Source organism: Coenobita brevimanus, chromosome 13 (assembly GCF_032717465.1).
Source record: "Coenobita brevimanus isolate Jiangsu-jjx chromosome 13, ASM3271746v2, whole genome shotgun sequence".
Classification (NCBI taxonomy): domain Eukaryota; kingdom Metazoa; phylum Arthropoda; class Malacostraca; order Decapoda; family Coenobitidae; genus Coenobita; species Coenobita brevimanus.
Window position 1 is genome coordinate 8082299 of NC_136966.1, and position 27130 is coordinate 8109428.

Genomic DNA, 27130 nt, shown 5'->3' on the forward strand with positions numbered 1-27130 from the left:
TACATTTACTCTCAAGGCACGACACTCACAGACATCTACAAAACTCTACACTGGTCCACCAAGTTCTTCTCCAGTATTTACAAGTAGCACTGCATCATCAGCATATATCAAAGTTTAGATGTTCCATCCATCACCATTCATTACCAACGACATCACTCTCTCCTTTACTCGTGTTTTTACTTCTCTCATCACTCCATTTATATCTATATATCTATATCTATCTATCTATCTATCCATCTATCTATATCTATATCTACCTACCTACCTATCTATCTATCTATCTATATACTGTATATATATATATATATTCAACAGTCATGGGGACATCACACAACCATGTCGCATGTCCACACCGATCGTGAACCATTCACTTAGATGCCCATTTACCCTTACACAAGCTTCACTACCATCATAAAAACTCTCTATGGCACCTAGCAGCTTACCATCTACACCACACATGCACAAAACTTTCCACAATCCCTCTCTGTCCACTTTGTCGTATGTTTTTTCCAGATAAATGAATGTCATAAACACCTTACAGTCCTTCTCCACTGTCTATCTCTCTGCAAATATTTGATCCACACATTCTCTGCCACTCCTAAAGCCACCCTGTTCATCACTCACTAGGACTTCTGATATCTCTCCTACTTTCTCTATAATAATTCTTCCATATACCTTTCCTACCACACTCAGTAAACTTACGCCACGATAATTCTCGCACTCACTTCGCTCACCTTTATTTTTGTACAGGGGTACAATCACAGCCTTTTTCCACTCTGCTGGTACAGTTTCACTCATCCATGTCTTCTTACATATCTCCAACAAGCACTTCATTCCACTCCCTCCACTACACTTAATCATCTCTGCATACACCTCATCAACCCCAGCTGCTTTTCCCTTTTTCAGCCGTTTCACAGCGTTCTTCACCTGTGCGAGTGTCATGTTTCCTGGCACTGCATTCCTTCTCTGCACACCAACAAAACCAATCATGTTTACAGTGGCTCTGCTCTCTCTATTCCCATTCATCAGGCTTTCAAAATATTCTTTCCATCTGGTCTTTAGTTCATCCTCATGGGTTAATAATCTGCCATTTACTTCCTTCACACTTTCACATTTCTTTCTGCTGTCACTTCTACATTTCTGCATCTCTTTCCAGATTAACTTCCTATTTTCAGAGTAATTTGCATTCATTTTTCTTCCTAGATCATTTACCTCATTCTTTCTCCTCTTCACTAGTCTCTTTTACTTGCTTCTTGCTATCAATATATTCAGTTCAACTTAACTCCTGTCCTGTAACCACTCTAGCTTCTTCTTCCTCTTTTCCTCTACTGCTCTCTTAACCTCTTCATCCCACCATGCTGTACCTTTCTTCTTTGTTGTTACTCTTGCCACACCACACACCGCTTTAGCATTCCTAACTAAGCAATCCCTATATGCATTCCACAGACTATCCAGATCCATTTCATTGCAATTCACTGATTCTAACTCCTCCCCTACTTTGGTCCTGTATTCATTTGCCATTTCTTTGATCCTCAGCTTCTCGACTTTCAGTCTTTCTCCCCGATTGCTCTTCTAGAGGTAACGTTAGTAAATGATGTTATCACAGTGAAGTGCTTAGCCCCTTCAAGTTGAAAGGTCTCTTGTGGGCTGAATATAAGGGTTTGGCATTAACCACAATAACACACAAAGCACATGCCTAGGCTGAGTTAATGGCCAAAAATAATGTTATACAGGCCAACTTATGTATGTTAAGTGATAAAAGCACAATCATTAATAGCTTTTTTTATTATCAGTAATTCAAATAAATTGTATAATATACATATAGCTACAAACACTAGCAGGTGGGAACTTATGAACTGATATTACAATCCTTTTACCAAAATCCAATATTAATAATTACTTTAGCAACCCCTCAAGTTTTTGAAACCACCAAGAAATTAACAATTGCAACTGCACAACTAAAATGCAAGTTAAAATTACTGTGCAGGAGTACTCAACTGGCAAACAACTGGAGCTTAGTATGAACCTCAGCTGTTTTCCTTCATTTGCACAAATCTGCACTACATACCAATAAACTGTATGAAGGCCCATTCTTGATCTTGAGTTCAGTTCTCTAATACTGCATATGCAGAACAATCAAAGCTGGGGCTTTGCGCTATATACTGTTGTAGTGTGCATGCCTTCTTGTCCTCATACACTTATTCTAATGCCAGGTGGTCTTGTGAGTTCAGCTGCTCCAACCAGATGTGGCCCAACTTCAGAGTGGCTACAGTTGCTTACTCATGAAATGCCATTCAGGGGAGAGCAACTGGTTATTCACCTCAAATGTCTGAACTGGGTAGCTTTGCCTAAGACCCCTAAGCTACTGATGGAACAATACAGAGTTGGGTGATGGATGGATGCAGACACACTATACTGCATTTGTAATTATTGTGTAATAAATTTTTGTTCTTACCCCAAGTATTCATACTAAAACCAGTGTAGACGAAAGTTAATCCACATCGATTTATTCTACCCAAGGGAAAACGATCGTTATTTTTTACCCTGATAATCATACCGTGCAGGGATGTCTTTTATGGCTTTACACAGAAATTCTTTTACTTCTCTGATTAATTCTCATCAGTCACATACTAGTAAATGGAAACTATGAATACTGTATAACAAAAAAATAAACATAATCCCCAACTTGTGATAAGTTCTGTCTTTTGTTTTATTTGTTAAATGTCCCAAAACTGTAATAAGTTCCATTATTAAACTTAACTCATCTTCAAATAAGCTTACATCCAGATCTTTGCCACCTGGGATACTGTGTGGCTGCATCTTCACAACTAATAACTGAGTAACTTCGCTATAAAAGTTATTATTGCATAGCAATGTGTATATATACAGTCAGTAAAACTCTGACAACTACATCATCATCATGATTATATAATATCATCATCATCATCACATCCTTAGTGAATCCAGGTGATGCCTTTCAGCTTATTCTTACTGCAACTAGACAATTCTATATCACAAAGGACCACTCAATACTCAAGGGGGATAGGAAGGATATAATCTCTATAGTTATAAAAGCTTAACCTAAGCAAAATAAAATGGAACACATATCCCCTAGCTTACTGGCTTGACAAAACCATATCCTTAACACATTTGTCACCAAGAGAGAGAGAGAGAGAGAGAGAGAGAGAGAGAGAGAGACAGACAGACAGACAGACAGACAGACAGAAAAGAGAGGAGAGGAGACGAGACGAGAGGAGAGGAGGGAAGGGGAGAGAATGACTCACATAACCAAACAAGCCTTCAAAATCCTGGCTTTACATCACAAACCTACTGCATACATGCTATATATACATTACATTTTATGTTTTTCTTTATAGGACTGAATAAGGGCTGGGACGGTGGTGGTGGTGGTGGTGATGATAAGTGGGATGGTGGTGGTGGTGGTGACGATGACTGGGATGATGAAGACTGGGATGACAATGGCGATGGTGATGATGACTGGGGTGGCGATGGTGATGATGACTGGGATGATGGTGGTGGCGGTGGTGGTGATGACTGGGATGGTGGTGGTAGTGAGATTGTGGTGGTAATAGCGATGATTGGGATGGTGGTGGAAATGATGATGATGATGATGATGATGATGATGATGATGCTGACAGTGATGATCATGATGATGATGATGTTTCTGAATCCTACTTTATGATATTATAGGTTAGATGAGAGAAATGGATGTGGCGGCTGCTGCTGCTGCTGCTGCTGCTGATGATGATGATGATGATGATGATGATGATGAAGATGGTTCCTATATCATCCCATCTCTCTGGATGGGAATAATGGCTGGGAAGATGATGATGATGACGATGATGATTATGATAATAATAACGATGATAATGATGATGATGTTAATTCTTTTATGGCAAATGTTGCGACTGTGGAACAACAATGGTAATCCCAGAACTAAGGTCTGTTGGGTCATCCACGTGTGCATGTGCAGCCTGGAAACGTGTTGATAGCGTGTGTGTCAGCTGGGACAGTTCTGACAACACTTGCCTCAGCAAGGAGTTGGTATGCTGATGTGCCTGTTGTTGCTGATTAATGTCATCCAGTCTGGTCTCCAATTGCTCCAGTCGGCGAGAGATTGCCAGGTTCTCCTCCACTCGTTCCAGACGTTCACAAACCTCTCGCAGCTCGTTTGCCCCCACAGTACCACCCCCGGACACCCTAGCCCTGTGGCTGCCTGACACTGAAGTATAGTTGCCTTCTATGGCATCATCATCACCAAAGCCATCGGGCATATGTTCATCAGGATCCTCAACTTCCTGCTTGAATACTCTCTGAGTTTTCTTTGGCCTGCCACGACCTCCTTTCATTCGACGCTTTCGAGGAATGTGGGGCACAGAACCTGAATGGGAAAAATAAAACAGCTCTGTGGTAGCACGAATATAACACAAAACTCAAAAATAAAACAGATTTGTGTCAACAAGAATATAATAAAATAATCAGTAGAAATGCGGCCCACAGTCCTAATGGACCCAGGATAGAATCTAAGCTGGGGCAGGGAACAGTTTAAGGATTTGAATTTCATACAAAACAACCTTTACTGATCTACCAGATGACCCATCAACATGTAAAAATAACCCTGCTAATACCAGTTCATCAGTCCTGTATGAGGCAGCCCTAACACATATTCAATATGGACAGTGGGTGCTGGCACCAAAGTGGTGACATGTGGAAGTGTGTAGGACTACTGGGCTTGGGATAGGCCCTGCAGCCTTTGCCCAGAGTTGGTCACATAAAAAATAAAATGAAATAAAATAAAATAAAAGTGATAATGGAAGGAGACATGGAACAATGTAGTGGTTGCAAGGAGAAAAAATAAATGATGTTCTTAGGCTGAAGGAGTCAAGCTCACAGTAAATGAGAGAAAACTTGCATAAATATTAAATATTAACTAGTTTCTCTAGTTTCTCTCTGAAGTTAGCAGGGGAGTGAAAGATAAAAATGGTAGATTACTAGTGGAGAAGGGAGAAAAAGTGAGCAGATGGAGAGAACACTTTAAGGAATTGTTGAACGTAGAGGATGGAAGTAATGCGAGTATAAGTGGCTGGGGAATGGCTGGGAGAAGGAGGGAGGTGAGAAGACAGGAAGAAATCAGTAGGATAGAAGTTGTGGAAGCAATGAAGAAAGTTAAATCGGGGAAAGCCCCGGGAATTGATGGAGTGTGTGGTGAAATGCTGAAGCATGGGGGAGAGATAGTAGTAGAATGGATGTGGAAGATGTGCAGATTGGCCTAGGAGGAAGGTAGAGTCCCGGAGGATTGGAAGTCAGGTATAATTATTCCCTTGTACAAAGGAAAAGGGGAAAAAGAAGTGTGTGGTAATCATAGGGGCATTTGTCTTCTTAGTATAATAGGAAAAGTGTATGGTAGGATACTTATAGACAGAGTTAGAGAAAGAACAGAGAAATTAGTTGGAGAAGAACAGGGAGGCTTTAGGAAGGGAAGAGGTTGTGTAGATCAGATATTCATTCTTAGATCTTTAGTGGAAAAGTTTCTAGAGAAGGGAAAGAAGTTGTATGCGGCTTTCATGGATTTGGAGAAAGCATATGACAGGGTGGATAGACAAGGATTGTGGAAAGTGTTAAGAATATATGGAGTAGATGGGAAGTTGTTGAATGCTGTGAAGAGTATGTACGATGGTGCGAAGGCTGCAGTGCGTGTGGATGGTGAACTAAGTGAATTTTTCTCTTTGAAAGTTGGTTTGAAACAGGGATGTGTCATGTCTCCATGGTTGTTCAATCTGTACATGGATGGGGTAATAAAAGAGGTACAAGGTAGGGTAGTGGATGTTGGAGTGGCCCTGGTGAGAGAGGATAGTGTTTGGAAACTCCCTGTACTGTTGTTTGCAGATGATACTGTGTTGTTGAGTGAAGACGAAGGGGAGCTGCAAGGCTTGGTGGATGAGTTTGAGAGAGTGTGTAAGAAACGGAACCTAAAGGTGAATGTAGGGAAGAGTAAAGTGATGGTCTTTGAGAGAGGTGAAGTTAGTGAATGTACAGCGAGGTTGGATGGTGAGGAATTGGAAAATGTGAGTACGTTTAAGTATTTGGGTAGTGTGATGAGTAAGGATGGAGGTTTGGAGGGTGAAGTGCTTGAAAGGGTACAGCAGGGAAGAAAGGTTGCTGGTTCCTTGAAAGCAGTGATAAGAAATAGGGAAGTGAGCATGGAAGTGAAAAAGTTACTACATGACAGTATTGTGATACCAACTCTAACGTACGGAAGTGAAGCTTGGACATTGTTGGAAGGACTCAAGTCAAGAGTGAGAGCAGTGGAAATGAGTTATTTAAGAGGAGCCTGTGGAGTCACGTGGAGAGACAGGCTGACGAATGAGGATATAAAGGAGCGTTGTGGTGTGGATGTGGATGTGGATGTGATAGGAAGCGTTATGAGGAACACACTGAGGTGGTTTGGCCATGTGGAGAGGATGGAGGGTGAAAGACTGACGAAGAGAGTGTATGTGAGTGAGGTGGAGGGGGGAAGAGGGAGGGGGAGGCCGAGGATGAGATGGAGGGATGGGGTGGAGAGGTATATGAGAGAGGGGGGTGTGAGTTGGGAGCAGGGCAGTGAAATGGCGGGGGACAGGGCGACTTGGAGGCGATTTGTTTGTGGCCACCCCAAACGGGATTGAGGCATCTGGCAATAGATAGATAGATTCTCTTTGACCTAGCACAACTTCCTTCATGCAACAATCTGCACCATGGGAAATATTGTGGTGGTGCAAGTCAATCCACCACAGTGAGGTGCAAACACAAAGGGGTGAACCTAGACCAACAATGGTACACTACTGTTCTTAACATTTTTTATATGTTCCAGAGAAAGAACAGACACTACAGATATTCACACAAAACTTAGGTTAACTCTGACCAACGTTTAGTTCACGGGAAGAAATTTCACCAGAGTAAGGTTTTTAGGCAACAAAATTTGCCGCCACTATTACTTTTCCCACTTTTTACACACTTTACTCAGAATTATTACACCCTGCCAAAACCTTCTGCATCAACTTCGTTCTCACACAAAACAAAAATACGTGCTTGCACTTGACATCAGATACCCGAAATCCCGAAACAAATAATTTACGTGGGTTTTATTCACAATTAAAATGATCTGGCCCAGTGTGTCCCGGTGGTTCATGTGGTCCAATTTGCCACATATGGCAAATCTTCCACTGTCAATGTGCATAGCATGGCCAAATGCAACAACCACAATGAAACGGTTAAAAAGCACATGATAGAAGAAATGGTGGAAGCAAGAGCAAAATACAGAATAACATCACAGTAGTTTATCAGCAAAAAAGAAGAAAAAAAAATGATAAGAAGAAAAGGCCTGGCTAAAAGCAGGTTGCAGCTTCTATAAATGATACATGATACACACACACATCACTGTACCTGTGTCTGGTATGCCAATATTAACAAGGCGTCTGACTCTGGTATAATATGGCCACAGTGGTACAGAAGCAGTGGCCTGAGCCTGGGCCTGGTGGGTTTGGTATGTGGCCACCAGGGAGCACCACTGACGACGGCACTGCTCAGGGCCCGGCTGGTGACCCTCTAACTTCATCTGTTCTGATACTGCCTGCAAGAATATATCAACATCTTCATCATCATCATTACAATCATCATCCAATCTTGTACTGTCTCATCAGAGGCATTGGGGCTACATTTTTCAGTTCAGACATTTATCCATCCACTCATCCATCATCCAATCCTACATTGCCGCATGAGGAGCGCAGGAGCCCGGGGCAAGGCAAGTTGGTCCTGACATTTAAAATGAGAGTGACCAGCCTCACTCATCCCTGAGTGGCACTGCATAAGCAATAAACCCCAACCACCCCTTGGATATAAATCTTCACTGGCTCAATCCAACTGGAGAGCCTTAATTACCCACTAAACCACCAGGCACCATAATTTGGTTATATGGTTACCACCCAGCATAGTAAATGATTTCCTGGTGTACAGGAAACCATTTGGCTTGTCACTCAGTGTAGAGTCACCCACAGGCAGAAGAAGAGGAAAGAAAGAAGGGCATAAGAGGAAGGAAGGAGAGAAGGCAGGAAGAGAGGAAAGGACAGCCACCCGAGAGCAGCACTACACTGAGAGAGTGGATGGTGAGCACCCCCACCAACCACTTTTCAGCATAAGGCAACAAGAGTCAACTGCTTGCCTCTGAACATTATATATCCAATTGGCACACCTTGCCTCACAAGACCACCAACTGTTGTATCACAATCTTGAGATGAATGAAGATGACTAGAGAAAGCAGGAATAAAACAAGTAACAATCCTGTGCCTGAACAAGTTAATCTTCACATATCATTCAAGCCTTAAAAATCCAGACTCCACCTAAAAGAGTATATAAATAAAAATCTATCTATCTATATATCTAATATCTATAACCCGACGCCCTAATCCGCAAAGGGTGGCCATAGACAAAATGCCTCCAAGTCACTCTGTCACCCACCATTTGACTACCCTCCCCCCAGCTCACTCCCCCCTCCCTCATATACAGTACCTCTCAACTCCCTCCCTCCACCTCATCCTCAGTCTACCCCTCCCTCCACCTCACCTACATAAATCCTCTTAGTCAGTCTTTCATTCTCCATTCTCTCCACATGTCCAAACCACCTCAGTGTATTTCTCTTAATATTCTCAACCACATCCACATCCAGCCCACAACGTTCCTTCACTTCATTCGTCAACCTGTCCCTCCATGTCACTCCACATGCTCCTCTCAAGCAACTCATTTCCACTGCTCTCACTCTTGACTTGTTCCCCTCTTGCAAGGTCCATGCCTCACTTCCATACATCAGGGTAGGGATCACAATACTATCATGCAGTGACTTCTTAACTTCCATACCTACCTCCCTATTTCTCATCACTGCTTTCAGTGAACCAACAACCTTCCTACCCTGCTGTACCCTTTCACACACTTCATCCCCCAAAGTTCCATCCTTACTCATCACACTACCCAAGTACTTGAATGCACTCACAATCTCCATATCCTCACCATCCAACCTCACTGTACATTCTGTGACTTCATTCCTCTCAAACACCATAACTTTACTCTTGTTTACATTAACTTTCAGATTCCTCTTCCTACACACTGTCCCAAATTCATTCACCAAACCTTGCAACTCCCATTCATCTTCACTCAACAATACTGTATCATCAGCAAACAGCAACACCGGAATCTTCCAAATCTAACCCTCATTCATTAGAGCCACCCCCACATCCACTGCCCTACCTTGCACCTCCTTTACAACCCCATCCATGTATATATTAAACAGCCATGGAGACATCACACAACCCTGTTTCAGTCCCACATTGAGATCAAAGAACTCACTCAGCTCACCATCCACTCGCACCGTAACCCTAGCTCCCTCGTACATACTCTTCGCAGCACTCAACAATTTTCCCTCCACTCCATATATTCTTAATACCTTCCACATACCTTGCCTGTCTATTCTGTCATAAGCTTTCTCCGAGTCCATGAAGGCAGCATACACTTTCTTTCCCTTCTCTAGATACTTCTCCACAAAACATCTTAGAACAAACATCTGATCTACACACCCTTTTCCCTTCCTAAATCCCCCTTGTTCTTCTCCAACTAGCTCCTCTGTCATATGCCTAACCCTATCAATGAGTATTCTACCATATATTTTACCAGTCACACTAAGAAGGCAAATACCCCTATGGTTACCACATACTTCTCTCTCCCCTTTTCCTTTGTATAAGGGAACAATTATATCTGATTTCCAGTCCTCTGGAACCCTTCCCTCTTCCCAAGCCAATCTACGCAACTTCCATATTCACTCCACAACAATCTCACCCCCATACCTCAGCATTTAACCACACACTCCATCAATTCCTGGGGCCTTTACCATCTTGATCTTCTTCATCGCTTCCACTACTTCCACCCTACTGATCTCTTCCTCCCTCCACTCATCTCTTCTTCTCCCAGCCATTCCCCAACCACTTATACTCGCACTGCTCTCACTCTCTACATTCAACAAATCCTCAAAGTGCTCCTTCCATCTCCTCAATTTCTCTCTCTTCTCCACCAACAATCTATTATTCCTATCTTTCACTCCCCTACTATTTCCCCTTTCACACTGCCTTACTTTCTTTACCCCCTTCCAAAACAATTTCTTACTCTCCCTCCATTTCACACTCAGATTCCTCCCAAATTCTTCATCCACTTTCTTCTTACTCTCCTTCACCAGTCTCTTCACCTCCTTTCTCCTACTCACATATACCTCTCTCTTCTCTCTCTCATCTTCTCCCCTACCTCTACTCGCTAACCATTCACTATATGCCTTCTTCTTTTGTTCCACAGCTCGTTTCACCTCATCATTCCACCATGCTGTCCCTTGCACACCCTTGCATCTCCTCCTCACTCCACAAACCACCTCACACGCTGCGTCTATCTCTTCCGTAAATATCTTACATACGTCTTCCACCCCTTCCATCTGCTCTAGATCATACTTTCCCAATCTTTCTTCCACTATGCTCTTATACTCTGCCATTTTCTCACTATCTTGCAACTTCTCCACTCTTCTCACAGGAGCTGTTTCCTCCTGTCTTCCCCTTCATCTCCTCAACCATTTTCTTTGCATCTCTACCTTGGCCATCACTAAGTGATGGTCCGAGACTCCATTCCCCCACCCTCTCCACACTCTTGCATCCAACACTTGTCTTCTCATTCGCTCATCCACACACACGTAGTCTATCATTGCCTTTTGTTCAACAAGTTCACCATCCATCCTCCTCATTACTCTCCATGTATACCGGTGGATCATCTTATGCCGAAAGTAGCTGTTGCCTATTGCCAACCCCTTACAAGCACAGATGTCCACCAAAGCACTTCCATTCCCATCTACGTCAGCTAGCACACCCCACTAACCAACCACTCCATCCACTCATACATTCCCAGCTTTGCCATTCATGTCTCCAATCAGCAGCACTCTCTCGCTCCTCTCAAATTTGTCCATACATGCTTCTACACTCGCTCAAAACTCATCTTTCACTCTTGCCACTCGGTCCTCTGTCAGCGCATACACACATACAATCGCCCATGCTTGTATACCTACTTTCATCCTCACCCATACAATCCTTGCACCCACTGTTCCATACTCTCTTATATTCTCCTTCCGCTTCTTGCTTATCATCAGACATACTCCTTCTCTTGCCCTCTCATTCTCATTAACACCAGCACATATACCTAAACTATATTCCCACTCTCTCACCCTTTCACTTTTCCATTTAGTTTCAGTCAATCCACATATATCCATTCTTGTATCCTCAAGCACCTGAACAATCTCTCTCTCTCTTTCACTTCATCATTCACTCCTCTCACATTCCATGTCCCCACCCTCAGAATGTCCTTTGTCCGTTCCTTAGTCGTCAAAGTATGGTCCGTCCTGGTCCGAGGCGCTTTATTTGTTTGTTTAGTTAGTTCTTTTTACGGGGTGGGGCACTAACCCACCACCAACACGTTTAGTCGCCTCGTATGACAAGCAGGGATACTGGGGGAGTATTCTTGAAACCCCTACGCCTACGGCAGGGCAAGGAATAGAAATGTCCAGACAGCCCAAGGTTGCCCAATCCAATGGGCCACTCTTCCATTCACTCATCATTCAGACTCCCAGAATCCTGGCTCTATCTGATATGTCAGAAACATTCACCTCACCACGTTCTGTAGCTTCACATAAACGTATCCGATAGAGTCAATCTGGATGCTGTCACGTTAAAAAGGGGTGCCAAATCCCTGATCATGCGCATCTCTTCACAAGATTCATCCAGCCAGCTCGATCTCTTGTCAGTTCCCTAGCCTCACCGACCTCCAAACCTCTCTTCCTCACATACTCATCCACCATATCCCTCCACCTTCTCCTTGGCCTACCTTGCCTCCTCCCTCCTGCAAAATCACTCAGATATACCTTTTTCATCACTCTGTTGTTATCCATTCTCTCCACATGACCATACCAGCTCAGTACACTCTCTTTGATTTCATATCTTATTTTCATATTTTATATCCGTACAGTTACATGCTTGCTAATTCCAGACAATTGTTATAATCCATCACATCACACCACCACACCAAGGGAAATTGGGTGCTTTGGGGATATTTGGACATCATCATCATCATCATCTGGATGATGATGATGATGATGATGATGATGATGATGATTGATGATTGATGATGATGATGACTGATAATTGATGATGATGATGATGATGATGACTGATGATGATTGACAATGATGATGGCGATGATGATTGATGATGATGATGATGATGATGATGATGATGATTTGACAGTGTGCATTTGGGAAACTGAGTCATGAAATGGATGATGATGATGATGCTGACTCACCTCCCATATGGTTCCATCATCCTGCTCTGCATCCTTGCCAGTGAACCAGTCTCGGAAAACTAGCAGTACATCCAACAACAACTCAATTGATTTTTCTGTCCATTCCATCGCACCTGTAAACAGTTCAGAGTTAATGATGACCGAGGCAAATCGAATCACGTGAAATACCTGGGCGGACCAGACCAGATCATTTTAATTGTGAATAACACCTACCTTTTTCCCCCAGGATGTTGGTTATCTGTCTTCAAGAGCAACCATTTATGTGTAATGTAGGCCTATACAAGTATGAAGTTGGTGCAATTCATTTTGACAACATGACAAAATCCTTAGTAAAATGTGTAAAATCTGGGAAAATCAAAAATGGCTGGGAACTTTGTTTCTGAAAAATATAGTCCCTCCCATAAACTAAACACAGTCACAACTCGGTATGTTACAGGGATGTCAAGCGAAAACCTATCGTATACCGTACTGATTTATCATATGCAGTATTAATATTGATTTAACATGGGCTCATTGCAGTATGTTGAGAGTCAAGGGTCACATAACCTTAAAAAACTTTCCTCTTAGGCTTGCCCTTGGTGCCCTCAGAAGCACCACACTTTCCATTAGGTGTAGCATGCTTGCCAGACATGATTTTCAGGTCACAAGTTTCAGTACATTATTTCACACACAAAAAGTAACCATTCCACTTAATATCGCACACTGCACAATTCACTGTACACTTGCACTGCTATCTGCTGATAGCGATGGTGTTCCAACAGCTTCGCACACACGAGACAATGAAAGGGAGATGATCACAGCACGTGTAAACACTGGGTGGCATATTGGCTCAAACTTCTGACTGCTGGCTAGTGCATGTGGCACCACGTATGCACAGGATTGTCACATGAGGCCACCACAATTATCGTATAAGCAAATTCTGCAACCTTTAACCCAAAACTGGGTATAACTTTTCCTTCATTATTCTACCAACTTACTGCATACTGAACTGTTGTACATCGGGTCATGTCTAACTGTACTGGTAGGAGATAACTGAAATTTTGTAATAATATCTATCCTGTCTGTACTGTACTTTCTGTAGGGAGAAAGAAAAGTACAATAGTGTGGTCATGGCACATGCCCATTATTGCTCCTAGTCCACACCAGTGTGTTTACATCTCACTGGCTGGCAGACCTTAGCCAACACAATATTTCATATGCTGATTCACTTTCAAGGTCTTATAAAATAAATAAATAAATAAATGAAGTGAAGGAGCATTGTGGTGTGGATGTGCATGTGACAGAATGTGTTAGGAGAAACACAATGAAGTGGTCTGGCCATGTGGAGAGGATGGAGATTGAGAGACTGATGAGGAGAGTGTATGCAAGTGAGGTGTAGGGGAGGAGAGGGAGGGAGTGGCCAAGAATGAGATGGAGGGATGGAGTGGAGAGGTATATAGAGAGGGGTGTGTGAGCTGGGAGCAGGGCAATGAAATGGTGGGGACAGGGTGACATGGAGGTGATTTGTTTGTGGCCACTCCTTATGGGATTAAGACATCTGGTAATAGATAGAACAGATAAATAGAAATAAATACATTAAATCCATCAATCATGAACCAAGGTATGTTTGCATTAAAGTTGTTTCACTTCAAGTAACATTTTGCCAACACACATAGGCCTCAAATGAGGAATAATTACAATAATTACCAAAACTACCCTTTGATAACTGTAGCATTAATATGAAAGATTAGTAGAATACAGTATTGTGATAACGATGTCAACAACAACGATGACAACGACAACAAAGACAACAATGACGATGATGATAATGATGATGATGCTAGTCCTCTCAACTCTGTGCTTTCTCTTTATTTTGGAATCCTACCATTAGATGACCAGGGCCAATGTAAGCATTTTGGAGAGTTTATACACAAAGCAAACCTCACCATCTCTCAGGTAAGAATCAATGGTGGGAAAATGATGATAATTGTCTTTTTCCTAATTCTGCGCTTTCTCTTCTATTCCTCGATCCCACCTGACCAATCTTTAGGCAGGAATTTGAGTTGGTACAATGATGATGATGATGATGATGACAAGACGATAATGACAAAGATGTCAACAATGATGATGATGATGTTGTTGATGATGATGATGATGATAACTGCTTCTAGTTCTAAACCTTCTCTTTCTTTGCTTCTGAATCTTGCCTCAACCCAGCTTTAGGATGAAATTAGGGATGACATAATGCTAATGAGAAACTGAGAGGAGGGGGGGTGTTTCCTACCATCTGCTGACATATCCGAGATGTCTTCATCATCCATGTTGTTTCGCTTTACATGTTCCTTGGATTCCAGTTGTTGCTGATGCCTGTAGATAAAGATAAACACATTACCCTCTTTAACTGGATGAAGTTTATTTTTTAATTAGTCCTGCTATCTTCATCTGATTTTTGAGCTTTGGATAAGCACTTCCAACTAAGGGAGTTAGATATAGACTAATGCCATTAACTAACAGGTTCCTTTATATTTCCTTTTGATTTAAGTAAGCTTTGGAGAGGCACTTCCAACTAAAGGAGTTGGATACTGACTAATGCCATGAACTAACAGGTTCCCTTATATTTCCCTTTGATCTGAGTAAGCTTGGGATGGGCACTTCAAACCGAAGGAGTTAGATACAGACTTCATAAGGGCATTTACTAACAGGCTCCCTTATGTTGAACAAAAATATCCACTCAGCAGTAAAAATAAGTTACACATGTACCTACATCATCACAGTGAAGAAGTTAATGACAACTGATTTCTCACACTGAAGGGAATAATGAAGGCAACATCAAATCTCTCCAGTTCCAAATGCTTCCTCTGATCAAGTAGGACTGTGGTGGTAGCAAGGACATGCAGTATAGAAATCTACTTAAAATAACAACTAACTGATTTATCCTGTTCAGATCAGATTTAGTTTTTCTTATGGCAATTTTATTCTTGTTCTTTCTAGACAATATTGTACACTTCAGATTTTTAAACTGAAAGGATTAGATAGTCTTAATTAAAACTTCAAATGAGAGAGAGAGAGAGAGGGGGGGGGGAGATAAACCTGAATTTCAGTTGTTAATGTAGACCAACCTCTGCTGAAGGTATGCAATGGTGTCATCATCATCCTTAAGAAAGGTATGGATGCTGTCAAAATAGTCTATCCGATGCCCTGTCTTTTCTCCAGCCATTTTTTTCTCCAATACTGCCAAATAACGGATCTGAAAAACAAGTCACCGTTACTTTTATTATTATCAATATTATTATTATTATTATTACAGCCATACATCCATCCATCATCCAATCCTACACTGCCCCATGAGGAGCACAGGAGCCTGGGGCTACACAAGTTGGTCCTGACATTTAAGATGAGAGTGACCAGCCTCACATCCCTGAGTGGCATTACATGAGCAATAAACCCCAACCACCCCTTGGATATAAACCTTCGTCAGCTCAATCCAATTGGAGTGCCACAATTATCCACTAAACCACCAGGTGCCATAATTTGGTTATATGGTTACCACCCAGTGTAGTAAATGGTTTCCTGGTGTACAGGAAACCATTCGGCTTGTCATTCATTGTAGAGTCACCCATAGGCAGAAGGAAGAGGAAAGAATGAAGGAAAGAAAGATAAAAGAGGGAGTGTAAAGTCACCCGTAGGCAGAAGGACAAGGAAAGAATGAAGTAAAGAAAGACAGAAGAGGGAGGAAGGAAAGGAGGGAGGAAAGGAAAGAGGAGACACCTGAGAGCAGCACTACATCGAGTGAGTGGATGGTGAGCACCCCCAACTACCACACTATTATTAATATTATTATGAGATATATGACATGTGGAGTAAGGAAGTCTGTGGGCATCAGAGTTGAAGAGACAGTGCTTAGATGGTATGGCCACATAGAGAGAACGGGTGTGAACAGAGTGGTGAAAAGTGTAGGGTATATCTAAGCAAACGTGAAGGTGGGAGAAGGTGTAGTAGGACTAGAAGAAGGTGGCTAGGTATGGTACATGAGAGTGTGGGAAAGATGTAGGAGCTAATGAGGCTACGGAACTGACATGCAATCAACCTGGCTGGATGAGTTTTATGCAGAGAGTGCATGACCACGGTTTAACACCCCTTATAACTTGACAGTTGTTGGGTTGACAGTCAGACAGGTAGGTGTGAAGCTACAAGTGGAATGTTTTCTGACCTACAGTATCAGGTGGAGCCAGGATTCCAGGGGCTTGAGTGGTGAGTGAATAGGAGTGTGGTTCATTCAGCTGGGCAAACTTTCATTAGTTCATTTTTTTTTCTGGCTCTCTGAACTCTATCTTACCCCACCATGGGGTGGGTATGGAGGTCTGGATGAGGATAATGAAGACGATGAATATCATTATCATATACATGGTAGGTGGAGATGCTAATAGGTGACTCTACACTGAGTGACATGCCAAATGTTTTCCTGTATCCTGGGAAATCATTTCCTAGGCTGGGTGATAATCATGTAACCAAATAGCACTTGGTGGTTTACTGGGTTTAGGTGCTCCAACTACAATGAGTTTGCATAGGTTTACATCAGTCACTTAAAAGCAGCACTAAATCTGGTGTGTGAATGATGGAAACCCCCACCCACCAATTATTATTATTATTATTATTATTATTATTATCATCATCATCATCATTATCATTAATAGTAGTAGTAGTAGTAGCTGTAGTCGTAGTAGTGGTAGTGTTACTATTATTATCATTATTAAAATTCTTATTCCACCCTAAATAGATAGGGTGAGGTATGATACAGAATTAAAGGAGAAAACACAACACTGGGAGATCTATTAACACATGCTCAGTGAAATAGCCCATACAAATATTTACACACAAAAAATTATAATTACAGTATTATAGTCTTAAACTGGGTACCAGTTGGCTGTTTCCATTCTTTAACCCCTCAAATCCACTGATATCTCAAATCCACTGATATTTCTTCCCAGTTTACTCCTACTACTACAAGAAGGTGTCTTGTATTCTACTGGGTTTTATTACAACTGTACCTAATCCCTCTCGAAAGATGGATACGACTATTAGGGATGGTGGTGAAGTGGGCAATGAGAAAGCTTGACTTGGAGGAGTGGCTGGTTAGGGTGGTTATGGCTATGTGTGTGGGTGCTCGCACCAAGGTAAGAGTGAATGGAGATTTGAGTGATGAGTTTTCCGTGAATGTTGGTGTGTATCAGGGGTCAGTCTTGAGGCCCTTGTTGTTTATCATGGTACTTGAAGCCCTTTCACATGACTTCAGAAATGGACTCCTGTGGGAGATGTTGTATGCTGATGAATTGGTGTTGCTTGCAGAGAATGAAAGGGAGGTGGAGGAAAGATTTAGGAAGTGGAGGGATGGTATGGGGCACAAGGGCTTTAGAGTAAATGCAGATAAAACAAAAGTGATGGTATCTAGGGCTGCTGGTGATACTGTCAAAGAAGAGGGGAGTGGCCATGTGCAGTTTACCACAAGGGCATGGGAAGTAATTCCATCTTGCACAGTGTTTGTGATAAATGGGTGCATAAGAGATGTAGTGGTATTAGAGGCACACTGCGAGATAATGCTGATTTCACGTGTGTGTCATATCGGGGAGAGCAGGTGGAGATTGTCAAGCGTGAAAGGATTGAACCTGCTGGTGAGTCTCTTGGGTGTGTGGAAGAGTTTTGTTATTTGGGAGACATGTTATGTGCTGCAGGTGGGGCAGGAGCTAGCTCTGTGGAAGAAGTTCAGGGAGCTGTTGCCTCTCCTGACATTGAAAGGGCTCTCCCTCCCTGCTAAAGGATCTTTGTATGAAGCATGTGTTAGGAGCGTAATGTTGTACTGTTGTCAGACCTAGGCAGTAAAGGAAGAGGACATTCACAGGCTCAAACATACAGAAATAACAACGCTTAGGTGGATGTACTGTGCATTCTTGAGTGTGAGGCCTGGGGGGCTAGGTTTACAATGGAAGAGTTGAGAGGTAGGATGGGACTGGAGCGTATTGGTGTTGTGATTTGGAGAGGTAGGGTATGTGGAGAGGATGTGGGATGATGACTGGGTGCAGAAAGTGACAAGTGTTAATGTTAGGGGTAGGGTTGTGAGACATAGACCAAAAAAGACCTGAGATGAGATAATTAAGTGTGACTTCAGGGATAAGTGACTGAATAGGGAGGCTGCCAGAGATCAGGCAATGTGGAGAGCCACCATCAGGTGACGAAGGCTGATGCATGCAAGCAAGTTGGAGCCTTTATAAACAAAATGAAACGATCCCTGTGAATAATGCTTTACAAGCTGCCCTAAGCTGAATATAATAACTTGATGGTAGCCAGGAGAGAACATTGGTGTCTTCACTGTGAATGAGTTGGTGAAGGCTATGTGATATCAACAATCCCCCCCCCACCTGTTCCAATAAAAACTCTAAGTTATATAAAATTATCTGATTGCAGAAATAAAAGACACCACCATAGCTCAAGGTTAATGAAAGCCGTAGTTGACCCCCACCTACATGCAATGGCAGTCAATGCCGGTTGTGTTAATGCAGTTGTCTGAAAACTTCAGGGCAGTGTTCAAAATCAAGGGTTTGTCATGTCACTTTTTTTTTTTTTAAATATAGGTTTTATATATCTGAATTCAATTTAAACCAGTTTATGAAAGCCACACAATCACTCTCAAGCAGGAAACATTCAGCCACAATTACAGTCACTCAATGGTCTTTCTTCTCAGTGTCTGTATATAGAGTCAAACTCCAAGCTGAGACTCATATTGTTACTCTCTTATTACCGGTACTTTTCTCAAATTTCTTTTTTCCCAATGGCTTCTAACAAATGCTGGGAAGTAGTCAGCTGGTTTTGGTGCTTAGTTTTGTTTCCAGTTCATAGGCAACATCAGCTGTACCAAAGCCAACCTTAATACTGGGATTCCTTGAGGGGAAGCTTGGCATCAATTTTATACAGAGTATGTACCGAGTATCTATATATGAGAGCTCCTTGCTAGAGATGGGACTAAAGAATGTTATATGTAACCTTTCATGTTTGAAAAGTCTCTCCTAAACTGAATAAAACAGTTTGCCATTAGCTGGAACACAAGTGAAAGGCATCATAACTAAAGGTCACTATGTCGCAAGCTAATCCTGACATGAGCCCAGTGGACTGCAGGCTGCAGCTGCCCTGCCCCTGCAGTTCTCCATTTTGAAGGACAGGGATGGAGCCAAGGTATGTTTGTATAACTGTACCCTTTTTACTATAACTTGGCCTGAAATTGCCATCTCTCCATTTTGATGGCTAAGTTGTAACAGAAGACTGATACTAGAATATGATGCTGGTCATAAAGCAGTGCTATGGAAAGGATGTAGAGTCATGGTATTGTTTTATTCTGCCACTGGGCTATCTGAAATAAGCTATAAAAGGGGAAAAATCTGGGCCAAGTTAAGGTGAAAGGAGTACAGCAAAACAATCTATTTACCTTAAGATTTCTCCACTTGCGATCGCAGTCAAGGCCAGTAGCAACGAATCCGTCGCGTGCCAACTCAGTGGCAATATCATTCCAAATAAACTTCTTCTTGCGCATGCCGCCACTAAATTCATCCCAGTGATCCTTGACTCGTGCCACAAGGTTGAGCACATCCTCATGACCCCAGTGCACTCGAGTCTCACCTTCAACAACGCCACCTCCCACTGAAACCAATCACCATCATCAACCTTTTCCCACTGTATAGAATGTACAGCTAAATCAATGCCTTAACCCTTATTCCTACATATGGAGGAGTGAGGCAAAATAAAAAAAAAACATGGGATACAAAAAGTACTGTGCATTAGAATTATTCCAATCCATCAAGGTTAGGTTATGTAAGAAGGACATGCGGGTTTCAGTTGTGATAGTATGGCAATCTCCATAAATCAAGACTTATCTAAGACCACTGAATGGGGACAAAAGTAACAGTGTCTGATTTAATACCGTATGTACAATTTACTAATAGACAGATACTGCCAGATTCCTGCATTACCTTCAATGGTGCTAATATTCATGTCTCTAAGTGTGTTGAAATTCTCGGTATTTCACTTAACAATGCCCTCAGCTGGACCTCTCATGTTAGTTCACTTGCTAAAACCACTTCAACGAAACTTGGATTATTGTACAGAATTCGTAACTTCTTTGCTGGCGGGCAGTCGGCTATAATTTACACAGGTCATGTGCGCTCTCACCTGAAATACTGCTCACCCTTGTGGAGTGGATGAGGACAGGTTGCACTAAAACAACTGGACAAAACTCAGAACAAAGCTGTGAGAATTATTAATAACCCTGCAATTACGAATGAACTACCTCTCCTACTCCTACACGTATGAAGAAATGTTGCCTCTCTTGCATTATTTTACAGATACTTTAATGGCAAATGCTATGACAAAGTTGCATCCATTGTGCCAACTCTCCATGCCTTCCCCCTTGCTACACGGGTATCTGGCAGCACTCAAGACTGGACTGTCACACTGTAATACTGGCGAACTTCTATCTATCTATCTATCTATTGCCAGACGCCTCAATCCCATTTGGGGTGGCCACAAACAAATCGCCTCCAAGTCGCCCTGTCCCCTGCCATTTCACTGCCCTGCTCCCAACTCACACACCCCTCTCTCATATACCTCTCCACCCCATCCCTCCATCTCATCCTCGGCCTCCCCCTCCCTCTTCCCCCCTCCACCTCACTCACATACTCTCTTCGTCAGTCTTTCACCCTCCATCCTCTCCACATGGCCAAACCACCTCAGTGTGTTCCTCATAACGCTTCCTATCACATCCACATCAACACCACAACGCTCCTTTATATCCTCATTCGTCAGCTGACTCCACAGGCTCCTCTTCAATAACTCATTTCCACTGCTCTCGCTCTTGACTTGAGTCCTTCCAACAACGTCCAAACTTCACTTCCGTACGTTAGAGTTGGTATCACAATACTGTCATGTAGTAACTTTTTCACTTCCATGCTCACTTCCCAGTTTCTTATCACTGCTTTCAAAGAACCAGCAACCTTTCTTCCCTGCTGTACCCTTTCAAGCACTTCACCCTCCAAACCTCCATCCTTACTCATCACACTACCCAAGTACTTAAACGTACTCACATTTTCCAATTCCTCACCATCCAACCTCGCTGTACATTCACTGACTTCACCTCTCTCAAAGACCATCACTTTACTCTTCCCTACATTCACCTTTAGGTTCCGTTTCTTACACACTCTCTCAATCATCCACCAAGCCTTGCAGCTCCCCTTCGTCTTCACTCAACAACACAGTATCATCTGCAAACAACAGTACAGGGAGTTTCCAAACACTATCCTCTCTCACCAAGGCCACTCCAACATCCACTACCCTACCTTGTACCTCTTTTATTACCCCATCCATGTACAGATTGAACAACCATGGAGACATGACACATCCCTGTTTCAAACCAACTTTCAAAGAGAAAAATTCACTTAGTTCACCATCCACACGCACTGCAGCCTTCGCACCATCGTATATACTCTTCACAGCATTCAACAACTTCCCATCTACTCCATATATTCTTAACACTTTCCACAATCCTTGTCTATCCACCCTGTCATATGCTTCCTCCAAATCAATGAAAGCCGCATACAACTTCTTTCCCTTCTCTAGAAACTTTTCCACTAAAGATCTAAGAATGAATATCTGATCTACACAACCTCCTCCCTTCCTAAAGCTTCCCTGTTCTTCTCCAACTAATTTCTCTGTTCTTTCTCTAACTCTGTCAATAAGTATCCTACCATACACTTCTCCTATTATACTAAGAAGACAAATGCCCCTATGATTACCACACACTTCTTTTTCCCCTTTTCCTTTGTACAAGGGAATAATTATACCTGACTTCCAATCCTCCGGGACTCTACCTTCCTCCCAGGCCAATCTGCACATCTTCCACATCCATTCTACTACTATCTCTCCCCCATGCTTCAGCATTTCACCACACACTCCATCAATTCCCGGGGCTTTCCCCGATTTAACTTTCTTCATTGCTTCCACAACTTCTATCCTACTGATTTCTTCCTGTCTTCTCACCTCCCTCCTTCTCCCAGCCATTCCCCAGCCACTTATACTCGCATTACTTCCATCCTCTACGTTCAACAATTCCTTAAAGTGTTCTCTCCATCTGCTCACTTTTTCTCCCTTCTCCACTAGTAATCTACCACTTTTATCTTTCACTCCCCTGCTAAATTCACTTCCACCCTGTCTTACTCTTTTCACCTCTCTCCAGAACATTTTCTTACAGTCCCTCCACTTTACACTCAAATTCCTTCCAAATTCCTCATCCACTCTCTTCTTACTCTCTCTTACTAATCTTTTCACCTCTCTCTTTCTTTCTACATATAACTCTCTCTTCCGCCTCTCAACTTCTTCCACACCCCTATTTCTCATCCATTCATTGTATGCTTTCTTCTTTTGTGCCACAGCCTGTTTCACCTCTTCAGTCCACCACGCTGTTCCTTGCACCCCCCTCCGTCTTCTATTCCTTCCACACACCACATCACATGCTGCACATATTTCTTCTGTAAATATCCTACACACCTTCCACGCCTCCCATCTGCTCCAATTCATATTTGCCCAATCGTTCCTCCACTTCTCTCTTATACTCTGCCTTTTTCTCATCCTCTTGTAACCTTTCCACTCTCCTTGCAACTACTCCTTCCTCTCGTCTTTCCCTTCTTCTATTCCTCCATCTTACTTGAATTCTAATTCTGGCCACCACCAAGTAATGGTCAAAAAGTCCACTCCCCCAACCTCTATAAACTCTTGCATCCATTACACATCTTCGCATCCTTTCATCCACACACACATAATCAATCATTGCCTTCCTTTCATTCAGTTCACCACCCACCCTTCTCATCACTCGCCATGTATACCTGTGGATCATTTTATGCCTGAAGAGGGTATTGGCTATCACCAACCCCCTCCCAGCACAAATGTCCACTAACGCACTCCCATTCTCATCTATCTCAGCAGGTACACCCCACTCACCAACTATTCCATCCACCTTCACATTCCCAATTTTACCATTCATATCACCAATCAAAAACACTCTCTCATTCCTTTCAAACTTTTCCATGCACACTTCTACATTTGTCCAGAACTCTTCTAGCACGATCTTGCGTTGGTGCTACACACACAATCGCTCACATTTGTATTCCAACTTTCAACTTTACCCACACAATCCTTGACCCAACTGATCCATACTGTCTTATGCTCCTCTTCCATCTTTTACTCACAACTATACATACTCCTTCCTTTGCCCTCTCATTCTCACCTACTCCTGCACATATACCCCATCCATACTCCCATTCTCTCACACTTTCTCCTCTCCATTTTGTTTCAGTTATTCCACATACATCAACTTTCGCACCCTCAAGCACCTGGACAATCTCTCTCTCTTTCACCTCGTCATTCGCTCCCCTTACATTCCAAGTTCCAATTACCATGTCCTTTGTTGGTCCTTGGTCATCATCGTTTGGTCAGGCCTTGTCCGAGGCTTATTGTTTGTTTTTTTAGTTAGTCGTTTTCCGGGGAGGGGCACTAACCCTCCGCCAACCCTTTTAGTCGCCTTTTACGACAAGCAGGGATACTGGGGGAGTACCGGGTATTCTTGAAAAAACCCCCTTCTGCCTATCAAAATTCTTTTATTCCCCGAACTGCATCTCTTTGAAACCCAATTTGAACTAGCTATTGGAGTTCAGTTCAAATTAGGTACCACATCACAAATATGTCATTATTCTTTATAAAAAGTAAAACCACATGAATATGTATTACCAGTAACTTATATTTTGATAAAGTGTGCTAAAACAAAACTACTGCATACAGTAATTATAGTCACCTTTGTTTCTTCAATCTCATTACAAATATTATTGGTTTAAGTATTATCCCCCATTGCATTATACAGATCATACTGCAAAGCTACTGAGTCTACCTTGGAGCAAGTCTGACCTGGCATAATATTTAATTAACTTTAATCTGGAAATGCATCTTTGTCATCACTGTGACTGGGACTGTTAAAAGTACCGTATGTACAAAGCAAGATATCCCAGGATTTTCAATAACTATGAAACTACTACCATACTATTGTTGATGACCAACCCCAGTTTGTCTAGCCGAGCAGATCCTTCAACCACAGGCAAGCAACCACCCTTGCAGATTTTCTATCTATCTACCTATTGCCAGACGCCACAATCCCGTAAGGGGCGGCCATTTGACTGCTGAGTTATTTGTTTTACGGGGAGGGGATTTTGGATATTTCCGTTTTCACTGAAGCACATTTTAAAAGCCTGAGATCAGTTTATGAAATTTGTTTCATAAGCAGAACGACCAATTCTCAAGCATTTCTGATGGAAACCCCCTACAGGATTACGATGTCTGGCTATAGAGATGGATATAGATTTTTTTTTTTCCTGAGATATTACTGACCAATTTTAATAAAATTTAGTTTAGTAGTTTACTTTAATCTATTAAATGTATAAAAGATTTAGTCAGATCCAAAGAAAAAGTTCTATGTAACCAGCATAACCCCACTAAAAAAAAAAAATAAATAAAAATGCATGTTTAGCACTGCTTCTGAAAGAACCTCATCAATTTTACAGGAAAGCTAAGCCTAACAGAAATTAGCCACAAGAGCAACATTTTTTTTATCTTTGCTCTTTACTGTACATATTTGGGTTTTAAAAATGAATTACACTGAGATGAACTTGAATCATTCTCAAAAACTTTTCAGCACCTGTGATGCAATCATCTGGATTCTCTTCCTTGAGTTTTCTATCACCCAACCACCTAACAACTTACCACCCTGTTTCCATACTCACGCCTATTAACAATATTCCCATGTACAAGACAAATTGTATGCTTTCAATCTGACTTAATTCACATTATGAAAAACATTTAAATCTAGAGGAACTTGGTACAGTAATGCCTTTATTAATCCTTTCACTTCATATATTAAGCCTGAACACAATCGTCTGATTGGAGAGTGTCAAGTAGGACGTCATTGGTTTGAAATGACGTTCCTCTCCCTCCATTCCTTCCTGAAGCTCTGATGCTGGGGCAACCATGACGCCTACCAGTAATGATTACTGGCCCTCCAAATACATTCTTACACTTCTCCATACACCAATTAACCAAATAATAACTTCCCTCCTTCCTCCTCTCAACCTCTAGGCCGTTGTTACAATGCTGAGGTTCTCAAAATACAAATGACCATTCTCCCCTTTCATGTATCGTTATATACCCATTTATTCATGCACCAAATCACCTGCAAATCATCAACATCTACTAATCATTATATATTAACACTTTCCTCTCACCCAGCACTCGTTCCCGCTGTAGTGTTATGGTGCTGGGGTAGCCATAATGGCTGCTTTTAGCTGAACCAGCTAAACCGAGCACCAGTCACTACAAAACAAGTTCATTACAGCTCTAACCTAAACCTACTTACTCTTTCTGGCGTCCTTTCTGCTCATCTATCTAACCAATATTAAATAAGGGTGTAGACACGAGAAATAACAACGTATAAAACTTTCTGCTTCCCCCACGTCCTCGTCGCTACACTGTTGTGCGCTTCCCCAACATCATTTGTTTTTACCCGCCATTTCAAATGATTTATCAACTTCCTCGTAATCAAATATGCAAAAGCTGATTGAATAAAAATTTTCAAAACAAAAATAAACGAGAGGAAACATTATTATTAGCTTTTTATTTTTTAAGCTTTAAGTCTTCAGCTCTCAGTTTATCATTGCATTAATCTACCAGTATATCTACAATCTGACGCTCTGGTTCCGAGTGGTGGCCACGGACAAGTCTCCTCCTTGGCACCCTGTCCTCTGCCATCAAACTGCTCTGACTTCACCTCACACCTCCCTCTCTCATACTTCACCCCATCCCCCATCTCATCCTCGATATCCCACTCCCCTTCCCGCTCCCTTAATCACGTACACACTTCTCGTCAGTTTCATTTTCCATTCTCTTCACATGGCCAAACTATCTCGGAGCAATTCTCCTAACGCTTTCAGTTATCCACAATACTACAACACTCCTTTACTTCCTCATTTATGTCTCTATGAAACTCCACATGTACAGCTCTCATGTAACTCATTCCCACTGCTCTCGCTTTTGTCTCGTCCTTCCAACAGGGTTTAAGGTTCATTTTGATACGTTAGAGTAGGGATAACATACTGCCTTGCTGTGACTTTTTTACTTCCATACACACTTCCCAAGTCCTTATGAGTTATTTTAGTGAACAGACTGTACTCATTCATGCACTTCCTCTATACTTCCATCCTTACTCATCCACCTACATACTTGAAGGTACTCACATTCTCCATTTCCTGACCATACAGCCTTCATGTGATTTCTGTGACTTCATTTCTCTTAAAGACCACACCTTTATTCTTATAGCTACATTCACTTTGAGGTTTCACTTCTTACATACACTACCCAAATTCATTCACAAATTCTTGCAGCTTCCATTCATCCTCACTTAACAATAAAGTCTTATTAGCAGACAACATTTCAGGCAGTTTTTAAACCATACCTCCTCCTGTATTTCTTATGCTAAACATTTATATACTGTACAGTACATATTAAACAACCACAGGGACAAGATACACAAAAAATTTAACTTCATACACACTGCAGCTCTAGCACCCTCAAGTTGCACATACTCTTG

The 27130-nt window shown here is 42.0% G+C and overlaps 1 protein-coding gene across 1 annotated transcript; it reads right to left on the bottom strand.

The window, feature by feature from the left end:
- Positions 1-3911: 3911 nt before the first annotated feature.
- Positions 3912-25778, bottom strand: LOC145414827 (uncharacterized). Its single transcript, XM_080284251.1, has 7 exons — positions 25759-25778; positions 19883-20094; positions 15524-15655; positions 14693-14768; positions 12430-12542; positions 7444-7630; positions 3912-4402 (listed from the first exon to the last, which is right to left on the bottom strand). Coding segments are annotated over exons 1-7 (1212 nt in total). The 5' UTR covers positions 25760-25778.
- Between the last annotated feature and the right edge of the window lie 1352 nt (positions 25779-27130).